The 22583-nt window shown below is 38.3% G+C and overlaps 1 protein-coding gene across 3 annotated transcripts in view; it reads left to right on the top strand.

Annotated features, from left to right (window-relative positions):
- The window catches only part of adamts17 (ADAM metallopeptidase with thrombospondin type 1 motif, 17), a 148068-nt gene that overhangs the window by 73985 nt on the left and 51500 nt on the right, over positions 1–22583 (top strand). For all 3 annotated transcript variants that reach the window (XR_003673824.1, XM_028443272.1, XM_028443271.1), the window contains exons 8-10: positions 11719–11824; positions 16575–16715; positions 20052–20202. Coding sequence is in view for 2 of the 3 variants with exons in the window: in XM_028443272.1 (XP_028299073.1) it covers positions 11719–11824; positions 16575–16715; positions 20052–20202 (398 nt within the window). In the remaining variant the exon portion in view is untranslated. The remainder of the gene's footprint in view (positions 1–11718; positions 11825–16574; positions 16716–20051; positions 20203–22583) is intronic.

Genomic DNA, 22583 nt, shown 5'->3' with positions numbered 1-22583 from the left:
TCATAGTTCAGAATTCTGACAATAAACAAATGAACATCCTTCCAAAATTTTACAATTTTGGGGCAAAGCCAAAAGACATGAGAATGGTCTACATTTGTTGCCCCGCACTTTCTCCAACATGGTTGTGGTACTGACAGGTATTTGTGTTGGATTTTAGGTGTGATAAAAAATCTAATTATATTCTTCCAACAAAATAGCCTCCATGCACGTGATGATGTGCTTGACTGTTGTGTTCTCCAAATGTCTAGCCATTCATCTTCAGAGATATTCACCCCCAGCTCTCCCTCCCATTTACGTTTGACATATGAAGTTGTATTCCCTCTTGTCTCCAATAGATTTTGATACAATGTAGATATTATTCTAAATTTCTTTGTATTGTATATTCCAATTGTGGTTCTGATTATTCCATTATTATCCAAATTTATATTATGCTTTATTTCTTTGTCAAAGTAGTCCCTTATTTGTAGATACCTATAGTGATCCTGATTGTTTAAATTATATTTTTCTTTAATCTCCTGAAAACTCATAAAATTCCCATTTTTAATTAGCATACACATGGCTGTTATTCCACTTGAAATCCATTGCTTAAATGTCTGGTCATGAGAACTGGGGGTGAAACGCCTATCATAGGCTATCCATTGGATTAATCTCAACTCTTTCTCCAATCTATATTTTTTAACTAACTTAAACCACATTTTTAAAGTGAATTGGGTGATAGTGTCCACATGTTTAATCATACTTAGTGCTTCTTCCCGGTCTCCAATAAGGCCCCCGATTTCTCTTCCTTGTACAAATTTCTCTAAATTTTTCCATTTTGCTACATAATTTTCATCACACCAACAAATTACAGGTCTAATTTGTGCTGCATAAAAATATTCTTTGAGGTTTGGCAGCGACATTCCTCCCTTATCTTTCCCTATCTGTAGCGTTTTGAATTTTATTCTTGGTCTGTGACCATTCCATATATACCTTGAAATTGTTTTGTCCCATAGTCTGAATTGTTTCTCAGGTATCTCCATAGGTAGCGACCGAAATAGGTAGAGGAAACGAGGCAGAATATTCATTTTTATGGTCTCTATTCGTGAACCAATGTCTAACGGAAGAACAGCCCACCTATCTATATCATTTCTAATTTGTTTATCCACTTCGTTATAGTTTGCTTCGTACATTTTGTCGATTCTTCGTGTTAGAGTGACACCGAGATATTCCATTTTTGTTGCATTCCAATCCAAATTGTATTTTAATTGTATGTGTTCAGAGGGGTGATAATTGAATGCTAAAATTTGCGTTTTAGTTAGATTTAACTTATATCCTGAGCAGAAGCCAAATGTTTCAAGCTGGTTGATTAATATGGGAATACACGTGTCTGGTTCCTCCAAAAAACAGATCACGTCGTCAGCAAAAAGTCCAATAGTGTGTACTTCTCGTCCAATCTTTATCCCTTTAAGACCTGTATTCTGTCTGATTGCTTGAGCTAATGGTTCTATGAAGATTGCAAACAAGGTCGGTGATAAGCAACAGCCCTGCCTGGTGGACCGTTCTAAAGTTATGCACTCAGTCAGGCTGCCGTTTATTCTTATCCTTGCAGTCGGTCTTTGGTAAAGTGCTTTAATACATTTAACAGCTTTGTCATTGAGTCCAAATTGTTTAAGAGTCAAGTAAAGAAAATTCCAATTAACGCAATCAAATGCCTTTTCCGCATCCAGGCTTACTAAGGCTGCATTGATATTTTGATTCTGGATATGATCAATAATGTGCAAAGTTCTCCTAATGTTGTCATGGGTTTGGCGTCCTTTAATAAAGCCTGTCTGGTCTTCCTCAATTATGTCGCTAATAAAATGGTCATATCTTTTTGAAATTATAGAAGTATACAATTTATAGTCAACGTTGAGTAGTGATATAGGTCTATAATCTGAACAAGTCTCGCTGTAATTTTTCTTAGGGATCATTGTTATTATTGCTTCCTTCCAGGATGGTGGAATTTCACCATATTCAAGTGTATAATTAAATGATAATTCAAGTAGTGGGATAAGTTGTTCACTAAATGTTCGGTACCACTCAGATGGTAGGCCATCACTGCCGGGAGATTTACCTAATTTTAGTTTATTTACTGCCTTTTGAATTTCTTCTCTTGTAATGGGTGATGTCAAGAGGTCATTCTGATTTTTCCCAATTGCTGGTAAGTCGAGTTTCTCAAGAAAAGCTTTCATTTGGTCTGTATCAGCAGATGGGGGCTGGCTATACAAGTCTCCATAATAGTTCATAAATGTAGTTTCAATGTCCTTGGGTTCATTGATAATCTGATTTGTGTTTATATCTCTTATCTTATGAATTGTCCTGTCTGCTTGTTGTTTTTTTAGTCTTTTTGCCAATAGTTTGGTTGCCCTCGGCCCCACTTCATAGTAAGATTGTTTCAGAAATCGTGTCTTCTTTTCAATTTCTGTAACTAGTAGTCTATCTATATTATCTCTGATTTTTTCAATTTCTGGAAGCAGTGCAAAATCTTGTGTAGTTTTATGTTGTTTTTCAATTTCAAGCAGTTTGTCATTTTCCTTCTTATAAATTTCCTCTCTACTTTTTTTAATAGCTGCTGTCTTTGCAATAAGTTTTCCTCTGATAACTGCTTTTAGGGCGTCCCACAAGACAGTGGGTATGACCTCTCCATTGTCGTTTTCCTTTTGATAAATTATGATATCTTTTCTTAGTTCTTCCACTCTTGATTTGTTATTTAGTATTCCAGTATTTAACCTCCATAATGTATTTTTCTCCTGCGGTTTTAATTTGACTTCAAGGTAAACTGCACAGTGATCTGATACGTCTGCTTGTTGAATTTCACATTTTTTAACTCTGTATAATTCTTTTTTGTTCACGAAAAAATAGTCAATTCGAGCATAGCTGTTATTGGGGGCAGAGTAATGTGTGTAATCTCTTTTAAAAGGATGTAATTCCCTCCATGTTTCAGCTCATTTAAGTGTACATGCGCCCCCACTTTTAATTCTGAAGGCCTCGGGAAGATTTCGTGGAGCCTGGCAACACGTGACAGCTCAAATATGATTGGATGAAAGCTATAAGATAAATATACAATCCTGGAAGCAGCGCAACCAAGAGGAAGGTTAAGAAATGAAGAGAAAAGATTATGAGGAATAATTTAACACATATTTATGAAAAAAATATATTAAAATGAAATTTATTCTCTGATTATGTTTAGGCCAGCAGAGAAGGCCTTGCTGGCCCTGACAGCCCACCACTGCAAGTACTGTTACTTGATTGAAATTGTATTCAAGTACAAGTAAGTACATAAAAAACTAAAGTACAAGTAAAAAGTAGCCCCCCCCACACACACACACACACACCATGGCTCAGGTGGTAGTGGGTCGTCTTCTGATCGATAGGTTGGGGGTTCGATCCCAGTACCTGACTATGTGTCGAAGTGTCCTTGGGCAAGACACTGAACCCTAAGTTGCTCCCAGTGGTCGACTAGCGCCTTGCATGGCAGTCCTGTCCCACTGGTGTGTGAATGTGAGAGTGATTGGGTGAATGAGCTGATATGTAAAGCGCTTTGAGACTGCTTCAGTGTGGTGATAAAGTGCTATATAAAATCAAGTCCATTTACACACACAGACATTTATTTTTGGTAATAAAACTTGCCACGGTTCCTTTACATACAGTAAACATCTCATCTATAAACTTAAAAAGGAAGATACCAAATCTTGCACAATTGGAACTTCATTTATTTTCCACAAAGGCATCTGTATAAAATAAAAGGTTTGTCAAAATGTACAATTATTTAAAAAAATAAAATAACACCAATATATGTAATTAAATTAAAAAAATATGAGGCTCTAAGTATAGCTAAAATTATGAACTCTAAAACAGTGCCATGCCAAATGTACCATGTGGACAACATAATAGGTAGAAACCACAACCTGAACCATAGAACGTGACTGGGCTTTCATCAGAATAAAAGCAACTCATTTACGGTAAGGTGAGTACTTGTAATCCATTACTTTCACCTCTGCTGTTTAGGACCTCTATAGCTCCACACTGTAGCCCATAAACCTTAGTCAGAGGTGGGTCTGAGCAGTGAGGGACTGTGGCAGCTCCTGGCCATGCCTGGCCCTGCACGCTCTGCCCAGCCCTAATTCTCTCAATCTGCTGCTAATCTCCAAACACAATGAGAACACTCCTGCTCTTTGTGCACGCAGCCCTCAAGTGTGTGACCCACTTCACCCTAATCATCAACCAATCACGCCATAGATATTTTTCATCTTCTTTCAAGGTTTTTAAGTATTAAAAGCCCCCCAAGGGCCTAAGGATGTAATAACTCCATTCAACAAGAGTTTGATCTTATTTCAATGGACTGACTTTGACTTCACAAACTGTTCGTCTACATCAGAAGGATTGAAGTGTTTCTGCTCTATCAATATTAGACTTTAATAAGCATGTGTTCAGTTGATTAAAGGAGTCTTTATTGGTTCTGAAAAGATGAGCGATTAAGGGTGAACTTTAAAGCGAACATGGGCCACTGACAGCCCAGGGGCCACATGTGACCCTCACTCTGATTTAGTGTGACCCCGAAATTAAATTCCCCCTTTAATTAAAGAAATTGATTTGATAAATAACCTAAGATACACACAATAACAACAAAAAGAAAAACACACAAAATGACATTAAAAACCCTATGAATGGTTTAAGAAATACACAGAAACACACGCACAAAACACACAAAGTAACAACAAAACCTCAATAAGCACTAATTACTAAAAAAAAATGAACGAAAAAACCCACACAAAATAAGTTAAAGAAATAAATAAACACAACGAATGGTTTTAAAAACACAAGAAATACCATATAATAACAACAAAAACTTAAGCTCAAATGACTAAAAAACAAAATAACACACAAAATGAGTTAGAAAACACAACAAATGGTTTTAAAAATACACATCACATTAAAACCACAAAATAACAACAAAGGCTTCATAAGCACAGAAAATTACTCCAAAAAGACACAAAACTACAAAGAATATACATGGACAACAAAACAAAATGAGTTAAAAGACAAAACAAATGGTTTTCAAAAATACACAAAAATACTTTTTAAAAAATACACTAAATTACTTTAAACACTCAAAGTAACAACAAAAACTTCATAAGCACAATCTACTTAACTATAAAAAATACAAGGAGAACAAAATGAGATCAATGACAAAACAAGTGGTTTTAAAAATAAACAAAAAGACTCAAAAAATACACAAAATTACTTTAAAACCGCAAAATAACAAAAAGGCACTGCAAATTACTCCAAAGAGACACAAAACTATAGTTAATAATAGTTTTAAAACACACAACAATACGGTACTTAAAAACTACACAAAATGACTACAAAAATAAAACATACAAAATTACTTTATGACCAATGAAGTTATTACAAAAATGCACAAAAAGTATGCAAAAAGGTGCCCATAGTCGACATGTTGACCGTTTCATTGAAAGTAATAATTGATCCTGTCAAAGCTGCACTTATGACATATTGCCTCATGTTTCTTCTTTATATCTCAGGAAACTACAAATTGGTTGAGGAGAGTACTTTCATAGTAGTAATACGCTCTCTGAATACTAAAACACAAAATGAATGCAAATGCTCTGTTTGTGTCTGTATTTATTAATGAGCATAAATGGACTTTAACCATTATAATACAATCCATAACATTTATAACTGTTCCTAAACTTCTCATAGTTTATTTTATAGATCACTTTGAATGTAAATGCCTCTATGCAGTGTGGTATTATATCTGAACAAAGAGTTCATCATTTGATTGACCTGTAACATAAATACAACATCTGGATCATTATGATATTAAATCTCCAAAATCACTCACTAAACCTTGGTCTTCTGACAAGTGAGAGCTTTGATGTTTCTCTTTACATCTGTCTTATTTTGGACATATCAATTTTCCCACAGAGTTCTACTGGCTTTGCTGCTTCCAGTTTCACTGCAAAGACAATCTAATGACGTTAAAACCTTTTTTTTGTCTTAAAGAGAAATCAGTCGAAGAACAAATAGAAAAGACATCATAAATGAAGTGCACGGTTTTTGGTTTGCCTCTTAAAAATGCTAATTTGTCTTTAGCTAGCAGGTAATTGCTGCCTCTAAATGTGTTCCTTTTCTCCACCTAAACGTCTTCTATTAAATATCCAAGCAAACTAGTAAGTGAATGAGTTGGTTAAAATTATTTTTGGGGTTCTCTGTGTTGCACAGATATAGATACAGATACAGCCTCTGAATTTCCTTCTAAAAAATTACACAATACTTTACAATTTACTTTGGATTTCATCATATTTCCCTGTTTAAAATACTTTGATGGCTTCTTACCCATTGTTTCATATTTCTCATCTATGAAACATAGCACTGCTCTTGTACCTGTCCCCCATGTGATATGTTATTGTCTTTCATGTTTCTTGGTCTGGATGGAACTGAATCTGAATTGCCCCTCAGGGACAAATAAAGTCTCTTAATCTGAATTTGTGTCACGTAGGGTTGATGGGGGTGTGGACCCAAATGCAGAGAGAGGAGGAGGCAGAATGCAGGCGTAGCATTCTTGGAACCAGTCCATGTTTATTGCAAAACTCAAAAACCAAAATCCAACATGGCACAAGGAAAACCAGGGCACAAACACAGCAGCACAGGAGGAGGTAGTAATGACAATACATCCAGCAATCACACAGGGCCCAGACATTCAGCTAAATAGTGAGTGAAGCTTGATTAGGAACAGGCCATACCTGGATGCAATACATGAGGCAGCCAATCTGTCACAACTCAAACACACTGACATCACTGGGGGGTGAAGACACCAGCAGGAATACCAGGGGGTGTATTATCAAACCCAGCTCAGGGTTAAGTCCATGTTAAACCTGAGAGTCCGGCTCCGTTAGGCCAGGTTCTAACTGGAACGGCGGTTTCATCAACAAGAAAACACTTTAGTTACCATCGTAACAGTTTGTGGGTCAAACCTGCTCCCTACCACGTTTAAGCAGCAGGCTTGGCTTAATCTGCAGACGTACTATCATGAAACCACGTCATCATTTGGAAAGAAGTCATTTAGTGATGCTTTAAAACACTCAATAAAGATCTACAAAAGGAAAAGAGGAGTCAAAAAGACTTCTGTTATAAATACCGCTTTAATAAGGTATTTTAAAAGGAAATTAAACAGAATATCATGGTAAATGTTTTAATATGATTTATTTCCATACAAATGACGATATAATCATTGTCTTATTACATGTTTAATGTTTACTATATTTTTAATGAAATATCACAGTCTCCATGTGTTCAAACCATCAGTAATAATATATAAGGATACGTGCGTATCCATAGCCTCCGTTTATCGCACGGTTTAAATGTGTCCATTCATTGATCAGAGATTAATAATGAGAAAGCTGTGGATATACAGAGAGGGAGGGGCTTCAGGGACAGGCACAGGGCAGAGCACTAATGCTCCCAATGACAAACATACACTATCGCTTTTCGGAATGTTCGCGTGCACAGCTCACCTGCACCTGCAGTGTCTACAGTGTTGGATGTGACATCCAACAGCACCGCTGCTGCTCCAACTGTTCATTTAGTGCTGAGTTCAACAAACTATTCACCAAACAAGTCTCATAAATGACATATTATTTAATTGTGAGTTACATCATCTCTTTTATTAAACGCTGACAGGTGTTCGAAAACTTATCAAAAGCACACGATCAGTGTGTGATCACATGCTTCAGGTATTTTCTATGATAAATTGACTAAATAACACCTTCTTTAACTTTCTACTACTTTTAAAATGTTCAAACCACAGTCTGTCCTTTTTTTTAACGTCTGTCATTTATTTTCACTGCACAGTAATAGATGACGTCACTTCTGTTGGTCTCAGCATTGGTTCCTATTGGATTCTCATTCATTGAAAAAGCTGCAGCGCATGCGCCGTCACTCTCTAATCATTAAATCTGTGATCGATCTCGTGGGTCTTATGAGGACGTTTACTTGAGCTAAACACTGTCAGCTGGCTCGGCTCAGCTGGGGAGCTTCAAGCTGAGAAGAGTTTGATGAAATGGTAAAAACCAGCATGGTCACGGACAGCTTAGCTGAACCAGGTTTAAACCATAAGCCTGGCTCTACTGAGAACACTTTGATGAAATACCCCCTGGAACACAGAGACAAGAATTAACACAAGAGATCATACTATAAAACAGAATAAAAAAAAGACAGAATAACTGAAAGGGCCACAAGGGCTAAACACAAATACAAACTAAACAGAACCTGACAATCTGAATCTAATAAACTACCCAAATAGTACCAAACATGCTAAATAGGATTAATAGAGTCAACAGTCAGCAATCTGGATCCGATCCAGATTGCTGACTCAGCGATTTTTAGAAATGAACATTGGAAAGCCCATTTACGACTTTTAAAAATTCCTATACAGTTTAAATAAGTTTTTATTTCATTCAAATTTGGTGGATTGATGTCGGATTGTGACTTCTATCAAGATGTCGAAACAGCTAAGAACGTAATTGGGCGTTTTCGAAAGTATGCGCTGCACAAGAGCTTTCATTTGTTTGTCAGCAGTATTACGTCAAAAGTGCTCAATGGATTTTGATAGAATTTTAACAAAAGATAGACCTTACATCAGGAAAGATTTCTTTAAAGTTTGAAGGGGATCTGGATCAATATTCTGATTCTGGATCCTTATCAAAAATAAAAAAACATCTCTATCGCTCATCATTGATGAAATTTGACTTGGTTATGTCAAGTTGGTCCTTAATTATCTCCAGCAAACTAATTTTATCTTCTTTTTGAATAATAGGTTAAGGTTTCGTTCATGCAGATAACTTTTCTTTTGTACTTTGATCTCCTGACATCTTTGACTGTCAACTGTCAGTCTCTGATCACTCAAAAAACAAGGTGCTACAAGATTTGAATACATTCACTATTATTCAAATTTTGTAAGCATCTTTATTTGTTTTATTTACAAATAAATCTGTTAAAATTTTATGATTTTTATTGTATTGATTACATAAATCCTAATATTGATATTTTTAAAATGATAGTTTTTTTTTTTTTTTAAATTAACACAATTTTCTGTTTGATTCCAATAAACGATTAACATAGAAAGTTTTTTGTTTTTGAATATTCCCAAATTTCCCCAGCTTAAGTTCCCATGGGAATTTAGGAGGAATATACTATAAGTCTCCCTGAAATGTTTCACTCCTTTCCAACCCTAACCACATGAGCCACATTTATTTCATTTTGGGCAAAACAGATCATACCTAAATCTATCAAGCCAATAGTTACGTTCTTTAATTACTGTGAGACAAAGTGAACTAAATACTGTAAGTCTATGATTGTTACAGAGTTTTATTCTATCCTAGATTAGACAAACAAAGATTCCTCACTGGAGTCACTGGAGCTTCTTTCCTTTTGATGTTAACAGCTTTGTGTGTGAGATGGTACAAACCACTGGTATTGCATTTGAAATGACAAATGCATTGTGTGGCACCAGTGCTTTCAGGTGTTATATACAGTTTGGACTTGTCTAGCTCCTCAGATGATTTAATGTGGGAAACAGCTTCTCGTTTATCCTCAGAATGTGTCCAAAGGCTGGTTTGAAAGCTCTCAGGGCTGATGTGGTCTAGGGGCCCCAAGTTTAAGGATGAATGAGTAAGAAGAACAAAGAGCTGGGTCTTTGAGTAGAACAATTTGTCATTAAGCACTTTCAACAATGTTTGAAAGGGGATATCTAGACTTATTAAATCTGATCAGCAGTACGTTATGGCCTAATACTAAGGGAAAACATCTGGCTTTACAGAGCCCACTCCTGCAGACTGAAAGAACAGATCTCATTGTCGGATTGAAACACAAAGACCAGAAATGGCATCTTTTACCTGTTCTTGTTCCTATCTCAACTTTTATTGATTAGGGTCCACCACAGTCTGTCTTTAATGGTGAGTAGATTCCTTAGGACAAGTTTACAGAGTCCTATACTACTGAGCTGGATTTTCTCTTATCGTGCTAACTTCAGAGCTAACCCTGGGTTTTTTGTACATCATATCATCTCCATCTGCTGTCCATTCCCCACGAGAGTTTAGATTCTTGGTCCGAGCCCGACCTGAGTCTGGGCTGGGCTCGGGCCTCATTTTCCCGCTCACCTGTTGGCCGGGCTCGGGTATCAATTTTCACTTTTTTTTTTAGTCTCTACTACATTAATATTATTTTTTAATAAAAAAAAAAAAAAAATGCACTTCTATATTGTTGTGTTATCATTTCTAAAGTGATTTCTGCTAGTAGTGGGATGGGATATTGACGGCGTTGTGTTGCATTTAGTTGTTCAGCGTTCACATTCACTTGCTGCTGGAGTGCAGGGAACAAATATGTTTGCGTACTTCTGTCAGGTCTGCGCTCCACGCACGGGCTGCCTGGTCTGGTCTGCATAGTGTAACGGACTGGGTTATGTGTTCTGGTTATGTTCCACTTGTGTGTATTCAGTGGTTAACTGATACTGAGATTTCCCATGGCTGAGAAAGCATCATGGTTACATGCAGCTTTCTCTGCCAATGTGTGTCTTTGTTTACATGTAATGTGAGTGTTGATTGGCTGGGAGGCTGGGGAACGGGCGGGCATAAGCGGGGAAAAGAGTGAACAATTCTTTTCCCACGGTAGTGTGAGTGTTTGACGATGTAAGACGGCTCTTTGTGTGTGTGTTTGATTGTTTATTTTTGGCATGTCACGACCTCCATTGCTCCGAAGTCCCTCAAAAATAGAAGGTCTGTGTATCTGTTGCAGAGGGTTCCGGACTGACAATAGTTATGCAACCATGACGGACTGCATGCTGGCAGTGGAAATTAAAACATTGACTTTAATGGAAACATATTCATTCCGCCGTCATGACGCAGCAGATACACAACCAGTGGAGATTGGAGTTTATGCTCCGGATCAGGTTTGGTTCTGAATTATTGATAAGCGAGTATAAAAAGCACCCCCTCCTGACCAATCATTTTCTTTTGGAAAATTACATTTCCTGTAACCGTTGGTGTGCAGATCTGACAGCTGATTGGAGAGAGAGAATATTTAGGGAGTGATTCAATTCTTTCCATTTACTCCATGACATCCTATAGGAACAACATAGATTTTCTTCTAATGACCTGACCTACGTTTGTCAGCTGATGGAGTCATACGTTGCAAATGTAACGCATCACAGTCGGGGGTCACTGTACCAATGACTGTGTGCATTACAAGGAGGTTTAGGTTAATCCAGTTGTTTCCAAACTTTTTCTGCTTTGCCCCCCTTTGAAGAAATAGAAATTTTAACTATTCTTGTTCAAATCTCAAAAAAATAACATGCAATTTGTAATCTCATATTTTAACATGGTAATAATAATGTATTTTTTAATGAAGTGCAAAGAAAGAAGCCCCCTCCCTAGGGGGCATGTCCTCTAGTTTGGGAACCACTGGGTAATCAATCAAACACATTATAAAACATAATGATTGTACTGGTTTAGATTTTTCTTGTAAATAAGTGTCTCATAATTCCACATTGTATGAGCCATGAGACGAGACTCAAAATATATTTATTTTAATGCATTTGATGTAATGCCAAATAAACTTGTCTCATTTGTGTGTGTGTGTGTGTGTGTGTGTGTGTGTGTGTGCACGCATGTGCGTGTGATTTAGGTATCGCTTACCTGGGAGGAGTCTGCAGTGCCAGAAGGAAGTGTGTGTTAGCCGAGGACAATGGACTTAATTTGGCCTTCACCATCGCCCATGAGCTGGGACACAAGTAGGTTCTGATGTCATGTCAAACTAAGTCTGTTGTTTAAAAAAACAGTTGCGTGGAGTGCTGCATGGGTTTCTTGAAGTTTAAAGATGCCTGAAAAATGTTGTCTCTCTGGTGCTGTTCAGTTTGTGGATCCAACTTGAAGTTTTTGAGAAGATCTGAGGCACTCAGAGGGACTGTTGTTAAAAACCCTTGATTCAGTGAGGGCTACATAATAATAAAAAACATGTTTCAGCCTAACTGGCCTTCATCAGGGCCTAACAACAGTCCCTCTTAGTGCCTCAGCTCTTCTCAAAGACTTAAAGTATGTTGTTTATTAAATATAAAGTATTAAATATATAAATAGCTTTAGCTTACCCTTCCTCAGGGAGGGCTGGTAATGGTCAATACTAAGCAACAAAATCAAAATAAAACATTGCATTACACATAGTGTTAATCTTTCATAGCATATACAGATGTGGTTAAAAAAAACAATATTAAACATATTTATGAATAATAATCAGGAAAAGACAAATGAAGAGAACAGAGTAAACAGTGTAAAGAGAACATTTCTGTTATGGAGACATCTTGTTCTTTCTGTCAACATAGAGATCAGTAGTAAGATCTCATGTTGACTCTTTCTCAATACTTTGATTCATGACTTTATTTCCTGCAAAATAAAGCTCACGGTTTGGTGTGAAAAACTGCTGCACAGACTCAAACACAGATCTGCATCCACAAATGCAACTTAGAAAAGGGTAACGTCTCATGAGAAAGGTTTCTTGTTCTTCTGAGTAACTAGGTGCAGAGAAATCCTGCCAAAGTCAGTAAACCTATGCAGAAATCTTGCTGCCTTGCCCACTTTTCATCCTGGAATCGGCAGCGTTGGACGTAATAAGCTGGCAGAGTGTGTGCTGACTCATGCATACACTTCAAGGATTATTTTTTGTGCATTAAAATAAATCTCTTAAAGCACCAAGATGCTGACATAAAGTCAGTGTTCAGACTAATGGTTCATAGGAACTACATTTATTCAATTTAAATTCAAAAAGATCTTTATTAATTTAGATGGTTTAACTAGGGTAATTTTTGGCGTTCGCTGCTGGAAAAACAAACAGGAAAAGCAAGTACGGTACAATCCCCACAGAAAGCAAGGACAGACAGCATGGACAGACAAAGCTTCATAGACTGGATCAAATGTGTGAAGAGCCCAATAAATAAGGAACAAAAGGATTTCAGTCCGTGTGTCGTTCCATACAGTTATTATAGTAATACATTTTGTTTTTAATCTGTGTTTCTAAGGCTAAATCCAGAGACAAAAGTTATTTTCCACTGAAAATTCTACAAAGATTGTGTGAGGTGCAATAAGAAGAGAGAAAAAAAATGAAAGAACTGAATCATTTCTGTGGACTGAAAACCAGAAAGTAAATGGAAAACTAAAATCACCATTTTTAATGAACAGGATGTTGTTAGTACCTTAGTTTAGTTTTTATAACACGCAAAAAAACCTCCAAAATTCTTCTAAAGGTTATTGTTACATATTGAAAACGACCCTTAAGGCCTGAAATGTATTTCTTGATGTGATCTTTATCTAAAGCCCTTTGAGCACAAGTTTTATATCAGTGATATCAACCATAGTTAAGCTCTCCTAGTGCTTAAATCTGGTTTACCAGTGCATGAGTACACTTGATTTATGAAGCAAAAAATGTCATTAGTGCTCCAATGCTAATGAGGGGGCGGGGGAAAGCAAATTCTGGCTTGCCATTGGCTTTCAAAAATATTACAACCAATCAGGGAACTGGATTTGGTTCTAATCCCTCCTACTAAATTTTCTATAAAGTCTACTAGTGAATCTTTTGGCTTTACTAGTGCTACTAGTAGACTAGAAAAAACTGAGAAGTAGTAGCACCAGTGAGATTTTGAGTGTACTAGCAGTACTAGTTAACAAAAAAAGGTTTTCGATTATCAGCACCTCCAATTTGTAGTCCATGTTTCTCGACCGGAAAATGGTGGCGTACTTTCTCCAGGTTGGGAATAAGATCCTGGCCAAAGTGGAGGAGTTAAAGTGCCTCGGGGTCTTGTTCATAAGTGATGGAAGGATGGATTGAGAGATCGACAGGCGGAATAGTGCGGTGTCTGCAGTGATGCTGAAAGCCAACACTCTCGATTTACCGGTCGATCTACATCCCTTTACCCTCTCCTGTGGTCGTGAGCTTTGGGTCATGACTGACAGAATGAGATCATCGATATAAGAGGCCAAAATGAGTTTCCTTCGTAGTGTGGCTGGGCTCTCTCTTAGGGATGAGAGCTCAGTCATCAGGAGGGGCTCAAAGTAGAGAAGAGCCACATGAGGTGGCTCAGGCACCTCCCTGGTCGGCGACCCAGAGAAAGACACCGGACATGCTAGCTGTGTTTCCATTACGCTTGGAAATGGGAAAAATCTAAATAGCGCAATAAAAACTAGTATTGGAAACACCTGGATTCTGAAAAAACACTTGCTAAAAGGTTTTCACGCTTTCATGAGGAGGTTATTCAGACGTTTCCATATTGAAATGTATTGCAAAAGCTCAATGGAAACACTTTTTCCTCAATTTTACATCACATGAAGTAACGTACCTAGTCACATGACCACTTCTCTCATAGAAAACATGGTGCGGTACGTGGAGACAGAACAGAAGACTGAGACATACTGCCACATTAGACAGGAAACAACAAAGGAATGCAGTGTGTGTTAAGGAGCGTTTTGAGCATCCTTCCTGCAGCAAAGTCTTGCGGGATGATATTTCACAAGAGCTACGAAGCTCCTGCTCAAAAGACCCTTTAATAGAAACACGTTAACAACTCATTTATACAATACAACATTTTAGAAATATTGCTTTTTATTTGTGAAAACCTGTAATGGGAACACAGCTTATGTCTCTCTGCTGGCCCGACGAAGTGGCTGAGGAAAGGGAAGCCTGGGCCTCCCTGCTCAGAATGCTGCCCCAACTATCTGACCACAGAAAAACGGCAGACGATGGATGGGTGGAGGTTTTCGGTGCTCTAGTGCATGAGTGGACCGTGAAGTAAAGCAAAATTGTCTACTGGTTGACAATTTTGTGTTACTAGAAGTACTGGTAAAGCTTTGAGTTCAACATATTTTAAGTCTACCAGTGTTACTAGTTACACAAAATTGTCCACTAGTAGAGGGTCTACTCACACAAAAACACTAGGGCAGGGGTTCTCAACTGGTTTCACCTTGGGAACCACATTTTTTCATGGTCATTAAATCGTAACCCACTTTTTTTTTTTTTTTTTTAATTCAACCAACCAAATTTATCTTTTGAAAACACCCAAAAAAGGAACAAGCTGGTCAGAAAATGGATGGATGAATGGAAAACACAAATATAGTCTTTTTAAAAATGTAAATCTACAGATTTTCTTGTGCAACATGCATTTCACGTGCATGCCTGTTAAAAGAAAAGTAAATAAAATAAGTAAAATAAAAGACAAGTCCAACATGAAAGGCATTAAGTATCTATTTAGTTTTGACCAGCTGTCAGCGACCTACCCAGTACAGGCCCACGACCCACTTTTGGGTCCTGACCCACCAGTTGAGAATCGCTGCATTAGGAAACTAGTAGAGCTTTACTAGGTTGATTTCAAGCAGCTTTGATCTCTGTTGATGTCATTGAGGTATAGATGGTAGGTGTGGATGTTAAATCACTGCAATTAGTCTAATTATTAATGGACACTTTGGAATCAATATGAAATTAATTTGTCTGCACATGCTGTTGAAGGTCAACCCTTAAAGAAGTGTTTTTAAGACAGTAATGCATGTTTTGTTTTTGCAATTAAATAAATGAAATTATTTTATTGCATAATTGTGACAATCACAAGGAAGGGTAAGAAAAACTTGTGGTGGGTTTCCCTTTATAAAAATGTTAATGTGATGATGTGAAGAAAGAGAGGGCGGTGTTACACCTAGGTGAGGGGGAAGGTAACAGGGAAGAAGGAGTCAGGGTAGGAAAATGGAAGGGGTGGGAAGAGTCGACTGTTTTAAGGTGAGAGTGAAATGTGGTTTTAGTTGTGCATATTATGCATTATATAGTTGTGTATAATGTGTGGTGACAAGGAGAAATTGAAGCGGATGACACAGCATCCAGCTTAAGTATAATGGTGGTGGTCGTGAAAAGAGGGAAGGAGTGAGTGGTTATACCTGGTATTTGGGATCAACGTGTCAAGGTTAAGCCCAGTACGTTTATCCAACAGCCCAAGGCATGCCAGTCCATCCACGACCAATGTTTGTGCAAGAACCGCTTCTGCGAACCCAGGCGCCGCCCTGGGCCAAAGGTGCAGCCACGCCGGCAGAAACAACGAGAGCCAAGGAGCCCCAAGCAACCCCCCACGACCAAGCAGCACCCCAGACGCACAAGAGACTGTCTGGGGTCTCTAGGCAGCTACCGCCCCCCCCCCACACACACACCCGAGAAGGCCCCAAGGAGCCGAGGACCATGCGCACCCCGCCACTGACCCCAACCCCGAGGCACCCCACCAATGCCCACCCCCGCCCAATACGAAATGGATCATGACATTTTAATCCCATCATAGCGGCATGAATTTTCTGGACTCTTCATTATTCACATCATGGTATTGAAGCTCATCGGTGACCATAGCGATCTATAACTATAACTCTTTAGATGGTTTTAACTGGTTAACTATGTAGAAATGGTAGAGGATCTATTTATTGTTTTTGGCTAATGTTTGGTGTTGGAACCATTTGTCCTGTCTGCAGCATGGGAATGAGCCATGATGATGATCACGCCACGTGCACGGGCCACTCACACATAATGTCAGGTGAATGGGTTAAAGGAAGGAACCCCAGTGACCTGTCCTGGTCCTCCTGCAGCCGAGAAGATCTGGAGAAGTTTCTCAGGTTTGTTTTTCAAGTTAAAATCATCATTTCTCCAGTATGTAGATCCTGTATTTTTAGAATTGGTGAATTAAAGAATAAGATATTAAGTGATACAACAGTGCAATCAAATACATGACATTTCATTAGCCACTTTTGCTGTATTTGTATGAACATATCAATAGATCTGACTAAAGTGACTATTCAACTTGTAACCATAAAATGCATCATAATCGTTATATTACACAGCTTTAGCCAAGTAAACCACCTTTATACCTCACTTCTAATAAAGCTTAAGCAGGGTTCACCGAGTATTGATTGTTCACCCAATGAAAGAAAACAAATAAAACCTAATTTGTAATAATCCTTCTCTGGGCCTTTCTGAAGACCAGATGTTTATAAAGTGCCAAGAAGTCTTACTAGAGTGAAAGTGAAAGTTATTCATGGTAAAACAATGTAAGTAATTTAAAGTCACAGTGACACAATTACTTAAGCAAAAGTTAATTGTACATAAAACTGGACTATAATTTTTTTTTATTTATATTAAAACTGAATTCTCACCCCCAACTTCCACTGGATGCATAACGACGGGTTCCTGCTAGATTTGTTGCTCGTCACTTTTGATAAAAAATGTTGCTACGAGGAGCTAAATAGGTTGCCAGATTTAGTGAGAAAGTAGGCTAGTTGGCAACACGAGTGATAATTGTTAAGAGTCAACTTTACAGGCATCACCGTATGACCGAGCACGCTCACACCAACACCCCACGTTACACTCAGAGTAACACAGAGGACTCACACAGTTGCCCTCTCACTCTCCTTTCACAACATATTGCCTTGTATTTTTATTGTGAGACCACTATCGTCTCGTCTCAACAACTTTGTGTTTCATGTGTCAAACTCAAGGCCCGGGGGCCAAATCCGGCCTTTTAGACCAGTGGTTCTCAAACTGTTTTGGCTCAAGTACGCCCTTTCTCTTATTTCTGAATCTAAGTCCCCCCTTTGTCCGACTACATCATTTTGCTTAGAAAACTATTTATAAACAACTGTAGAGCATAATGATGGAATGAACTAGAGATAAAACACATTTTTTAAGAATCTCATTTTGTAAATAAGTGGACTGAAACAGTATTTAGTGCAGTGGTTCCAAACCTTTTTTGGATTATGACCCCATTTTGATATCAAGGATTTACTAAAATTGTGTGTTTTAATAAAAAAAAAATGGAATAATAATTGAAAAATTAAAAGAATCTATCTAAATTTCTCAGAAATTTTGGGTGACCCCATTTAAACTCCAGGTGACCCCAAGGTTGAAAAACACTGATTTAATGGCTCCTGAATAGATTTATTTCTATAGTTTTTATCATTACCGGTCATCTCACGCCTGAGATGGGACCAATACTGACACTTTGTTAATTTTCCACTCTCTTTCTCTCAAGTACCTCCTGTAGTGCCATTGCATACCCCCATTTGAGAAACACTTCTTTTGAGCATCCTATTCGGCCCGCACAGGGCTGGAGTGGGACATATTTTCAGCCCTGGGGCTTCATACCTCAGACCCACTTTAGATTGAATCATATTATAATAACCATGTTGTAACCTTACATGTTGAGTCTACAATAGCATGCTGTTCTGTAAAGCCTTGTATTTCAGTGTATTGTTCTAAAATATTTCACATCAGTGCAGGTGAGGATTGCTTCAAAATGTAGAATTATTTCAAGATGAGCGCACATCTCCAACATCTTTACAACATGTCCTTTTCAAAAATAGCAGAATCTATACTTATCAATGAAAGCAGTGGTTACAAACCTTTTCTGCTGTGCCCTACTTAAAAAAAGTTTTAATGTCTCAGCCCCCCTCATTGTGACAAAATACTAAAAAAAAAAAAGTGTATCCTTTTTTGAAAACAAACAAACAAAAAATTGGACGTCTTTAAATCTCATAGAAAATATTGTACAATTTGCAATCATATATATTTTCGAACAGTAATACAGCTCTTTATTAATACATTGCAAAGAAAAATCTTTTTCTATTTTTCAGAATTCATTAAATGTATCTTATAGCAGCATCACTTATAAGAGAACTAGACTGGATGAACGTGAGATCTTTAGGACATGACCACTACACTAATTTCATATTCATATTTAATTAATCACCTGCTTCATTTATTAAAAACAAGATGGCAAATCATATCAAATGCATAGATAAATGCATTCATTATTCAATATTAATTATTCAGACATATTGAATTTGAATTCAGATTCTTAATTTTCTGAAAGCATATTTAAGTAGGGAGTCAAGGCTGATGGACTGTGGGGGTGCAAATGGGAGGGGGTGTGGCCACACCTCATGTATCTGTAGTTCAAATGTCTATACCAGGGGTGTCTTAACGCGGTCCACCAGGATTTCAATGTGTCCCTGCTCCAACACTTATGATGTCCTGAATCAGCTTTGCTCACAAGTGTCCCAGCTGTGTTGGAGCAGGGACATTATAAAAACCTGTTGGACCACCAACCCTCCAGGACCAAGTTTGGACACCCCTGAAACTGACAGAGTGCACAGATGTAATGCGTCTGCATAAAAAGGAAAGAGCTGCCAGTGGAGGATCAGTGACGCTGGTAGTGTGATCTAGTGTTATGATTGAGGATTGCGTGTAAGCACCTGCCCTCGCAGCCCAAAAATCAGACCCACCCACCGGGAATTGTCCCAGTCCTTCAGATTAGCCACTCCGGGCCTGGGCCCGCAGGAGAAAAAAGACAGAAAAACAAAGTATTTTTGTGTAAATTATGAAAGAATTTAGTTGTAGATATCTCAGCCATTCTAAATACACAAATTCAATGATACACCACAATATTTGGAGGATCGCAATGTTCCTATGCTTTTATTACATGACTGCAGCCTGTCATTTTAAATCTCACATTGTTCAAAGGACTCAATTTGTCTAAATTAAAGAAAAAAATAGTCAAAGAGAAAATCCTGCAGGAAAAGATATCTGTCACTTATAATTTATTAGTTGAAGTGCAAACTAGGGGAAATTGTTGTTAAAATTGCTAGTTCTCCAGCCTAAAACCTGCGGCCCACTTAAGATAAAACTACTTTATCCCCTAAACTAAATTGAGTTGGACACCCCTGTTGTACATGGTTCTAACGTCTTATGGTTGACGCACACAGCTGAGCTCCTACACAAAAATGTCAACAAAATAGAAGTAATTATCTGCTCATCTCATTTCTCTGTCAGAAACATTATTAAAACTTCCATAGTAAAAGGAAAATGTATGCATGCAAAGTAAGATTAATATATTCAAAAGTTTGGAACTGAAGTGATGAGGAGACACTAAATGAATTTTTCTGTTTTTCTCACAGATCCAAATCCAGTGCCTGTCTGCTGCATACGGACCCCAGGACCCGTTACCAGGTCCGCCTTCCTCCTAAGCTGCCAGGCATGCACTACAGTGTGGATGAACAGTGCCAGATCCTGTTTGGAACTAATGCTACTTTCTGCAATGACATGGAGGTAAAACGTCATGAGTCTCCTTATAGAGGAGAACACATTACATTTACATTAAAATCTAACCTGAAAACAAAGCAGCTGTCAAAGGATGGATCATTAAGGGACATGCAACAATACCCAGGGTGGCAGTGATGTTCAAAAATAAGGATAATGAATAAATAAATAAATGCACAATTGATTTGTAGAGTTAGCTAGTTCTTTCTTTTTTTTTTTAAGTAAGAGTATCTTTAAATGTCTAACCTCAGATGCACACGGTCTAGTTCATGTGTCAAACTCAAGGCCCCGGGGCCAAAACCGGCCCTTTGGAGCATCCAATTTGGCCTGCAGGACAAACAGGGAAAACATGAATTATTGTATAACTTACCAACTAATCCAGTTCTAGACATTGCAAATTCACCAACTCCACAATCTTTTTAGGGGCTTACATTTTTTATTTGTTTACATCACATGAATGCAGTCATTTTTCATTACAAATTGTGGGAAGGAACTCTCAATTTTCCACAAATTTTGTAATTTCTCACAAACAATTCTACAAAATTCCTCTAAATTACACAAAAATTGTAACCAGATAAAACTGGTCCATATTTGAGCCCTGAAGTACAATGAGTTTGACACCCCTCGTCTAATTAGTCTAAGCAAATGAATTAAATTACTAGTTTTGTTAAAGATGCAATCCGCAACTCTCAGATCCCTCTCTCCCCCTCCCTCCCCGCTGTTCTCTTGCCCTGCCTCCAAACTCCCTCAGAGGAGCTAACAAGCTAACGCATGTCCCACAGCAACATCACAGTAATATAACATGCTCTGTTAAGAGCATATTACTGCAGCGCTTCTCTCTCTCAATGTGCACACACCAGATTCTAGCAGCAGCAGCAACAACAGGGTCACTTACAGCAGCTCAAACGGAGGCTGCTGCGCGCGCACACAAACACATGCACCACAGAGTTCTAGTGTAACGATTACAAATCAAACATAATGTAAATCAAGCATCAGTAATTACCTTTCAAGCAGAAAAGTCACCATTTCCATCTTCTACTCCTCCAGACCATACACTGTAAAAAAGATGGCGCTCCAGTCACCGGAAATGGGCGGGGACTGTGAGCAACAGTTGTCAGACAGCCCATCAAACACAATCCTGGCTCTGATTGGTTCTTTTTGCTCAGTCGCGGTGCATTCTGACAATCTGCCAAAGGCTGCAGGAGCAGCAGGTGGGACTCAATGAGACTGTTTTATTTCACACAAACTACTAGTTTCATGTAAAGCTGTCCTTACATAGTGACAGCTTTAGCAAGGACAAATATCACTTTTATAAGAGATGCAGACTGCACCTTTAAGTAACAGACAAACAACGACAAAAAATGTGATTGTGCCAGCAAAAATATACATACAATTTCACAACTGTAGCACCTGCACACCACTCTATATGAAGCCCTTCTTGAGAATGGAGGGGTGCTAGGGTTCAGTTAAATTTGTAAAGATAGATACCACAAAAGTGTATCACTCCACCAATATACACAACTAATTCACGATATAATACTAATCAATAACGCTGAGATCCAGAGATGAAATATGTTTAAACAACTTTATATGAACTATATTTTAAGATGGATGAATAACAGTATACAACGACACACACAATGGAATCCAATACGTGTCAAATCAACTATAGCAATGGTGGTGGGCCCACACCACACACGCACACACATACACACAGTCACGTGTAATCGTTAAAACGAACGACTTCCTCTGTCTTACTCACAACTCGATGCAATTATTGTTTCCAGCTGGTAGGTCTTTCAAAACATTGGGTACGTTGAAACTCTGTCTTTCAAAACATTGAGTGCGGTGAAAACACAGGGCAACGGCGGTTCCCAAACACAGTAGCCGACACGTGGCTCCCCGTTAACCAGCAGTGGCCTCCTCCTCGTCCGCGGCTCTCTCACACCGGGTCCTGCACGGTAGCTCCTCGTTAGCCCGCTCGGCTAACTCCTCCGTCCGCGCCTCTCTCACACCTGGTCCAACACGATACGACCCGTCCTCCGCTCTCCACGCTGAAGTCTGTCCAACTCGTCAAAACTCCTGCAAGCCTTCACTTAGCTTCACTCCGTCTCTACGTCTGTGTTTCTCCGGTCAGCAACACACCTCGCCGCACCTCACTCTCCTTTCTCCTCTCCCTCCTTTTCCCGCGCTAGTCGCTCTGACGTCTACTTCCGCATTTTTCGATTGCATAATTCACAAGATTACGACAATCAACCATTGGAAATAAACCCAGGATTATAAAAGAAAGGAAAAAAAAAACATAATACACATTGGCTTCAATAGTATTATTTCAAATATATATTATGCACCAATAATGTAAACTGTTAAATAAAATATTATCAAACACA

This window comes from Gouania willdenowi, chromosome 3 (genome assembly GCF_900634775.1).
Source record: "Gouania willdenowi chromosome 3, fGouWil2.1, whole genome shotgun sequence".
Classification (NCBI taxonomy): domain Eukaryota; kingdom Metazoa; phylum Chordata; class Actinopteri; order Blenniiformes; family Gobiesocidae; genus Gouania; species Gouania willdenowi.
The sequence above is the reverse complement of the archived record's forward strand: the minus strand, read 5'-3'. Positions and strand labels throughout refer to the sequence as shown.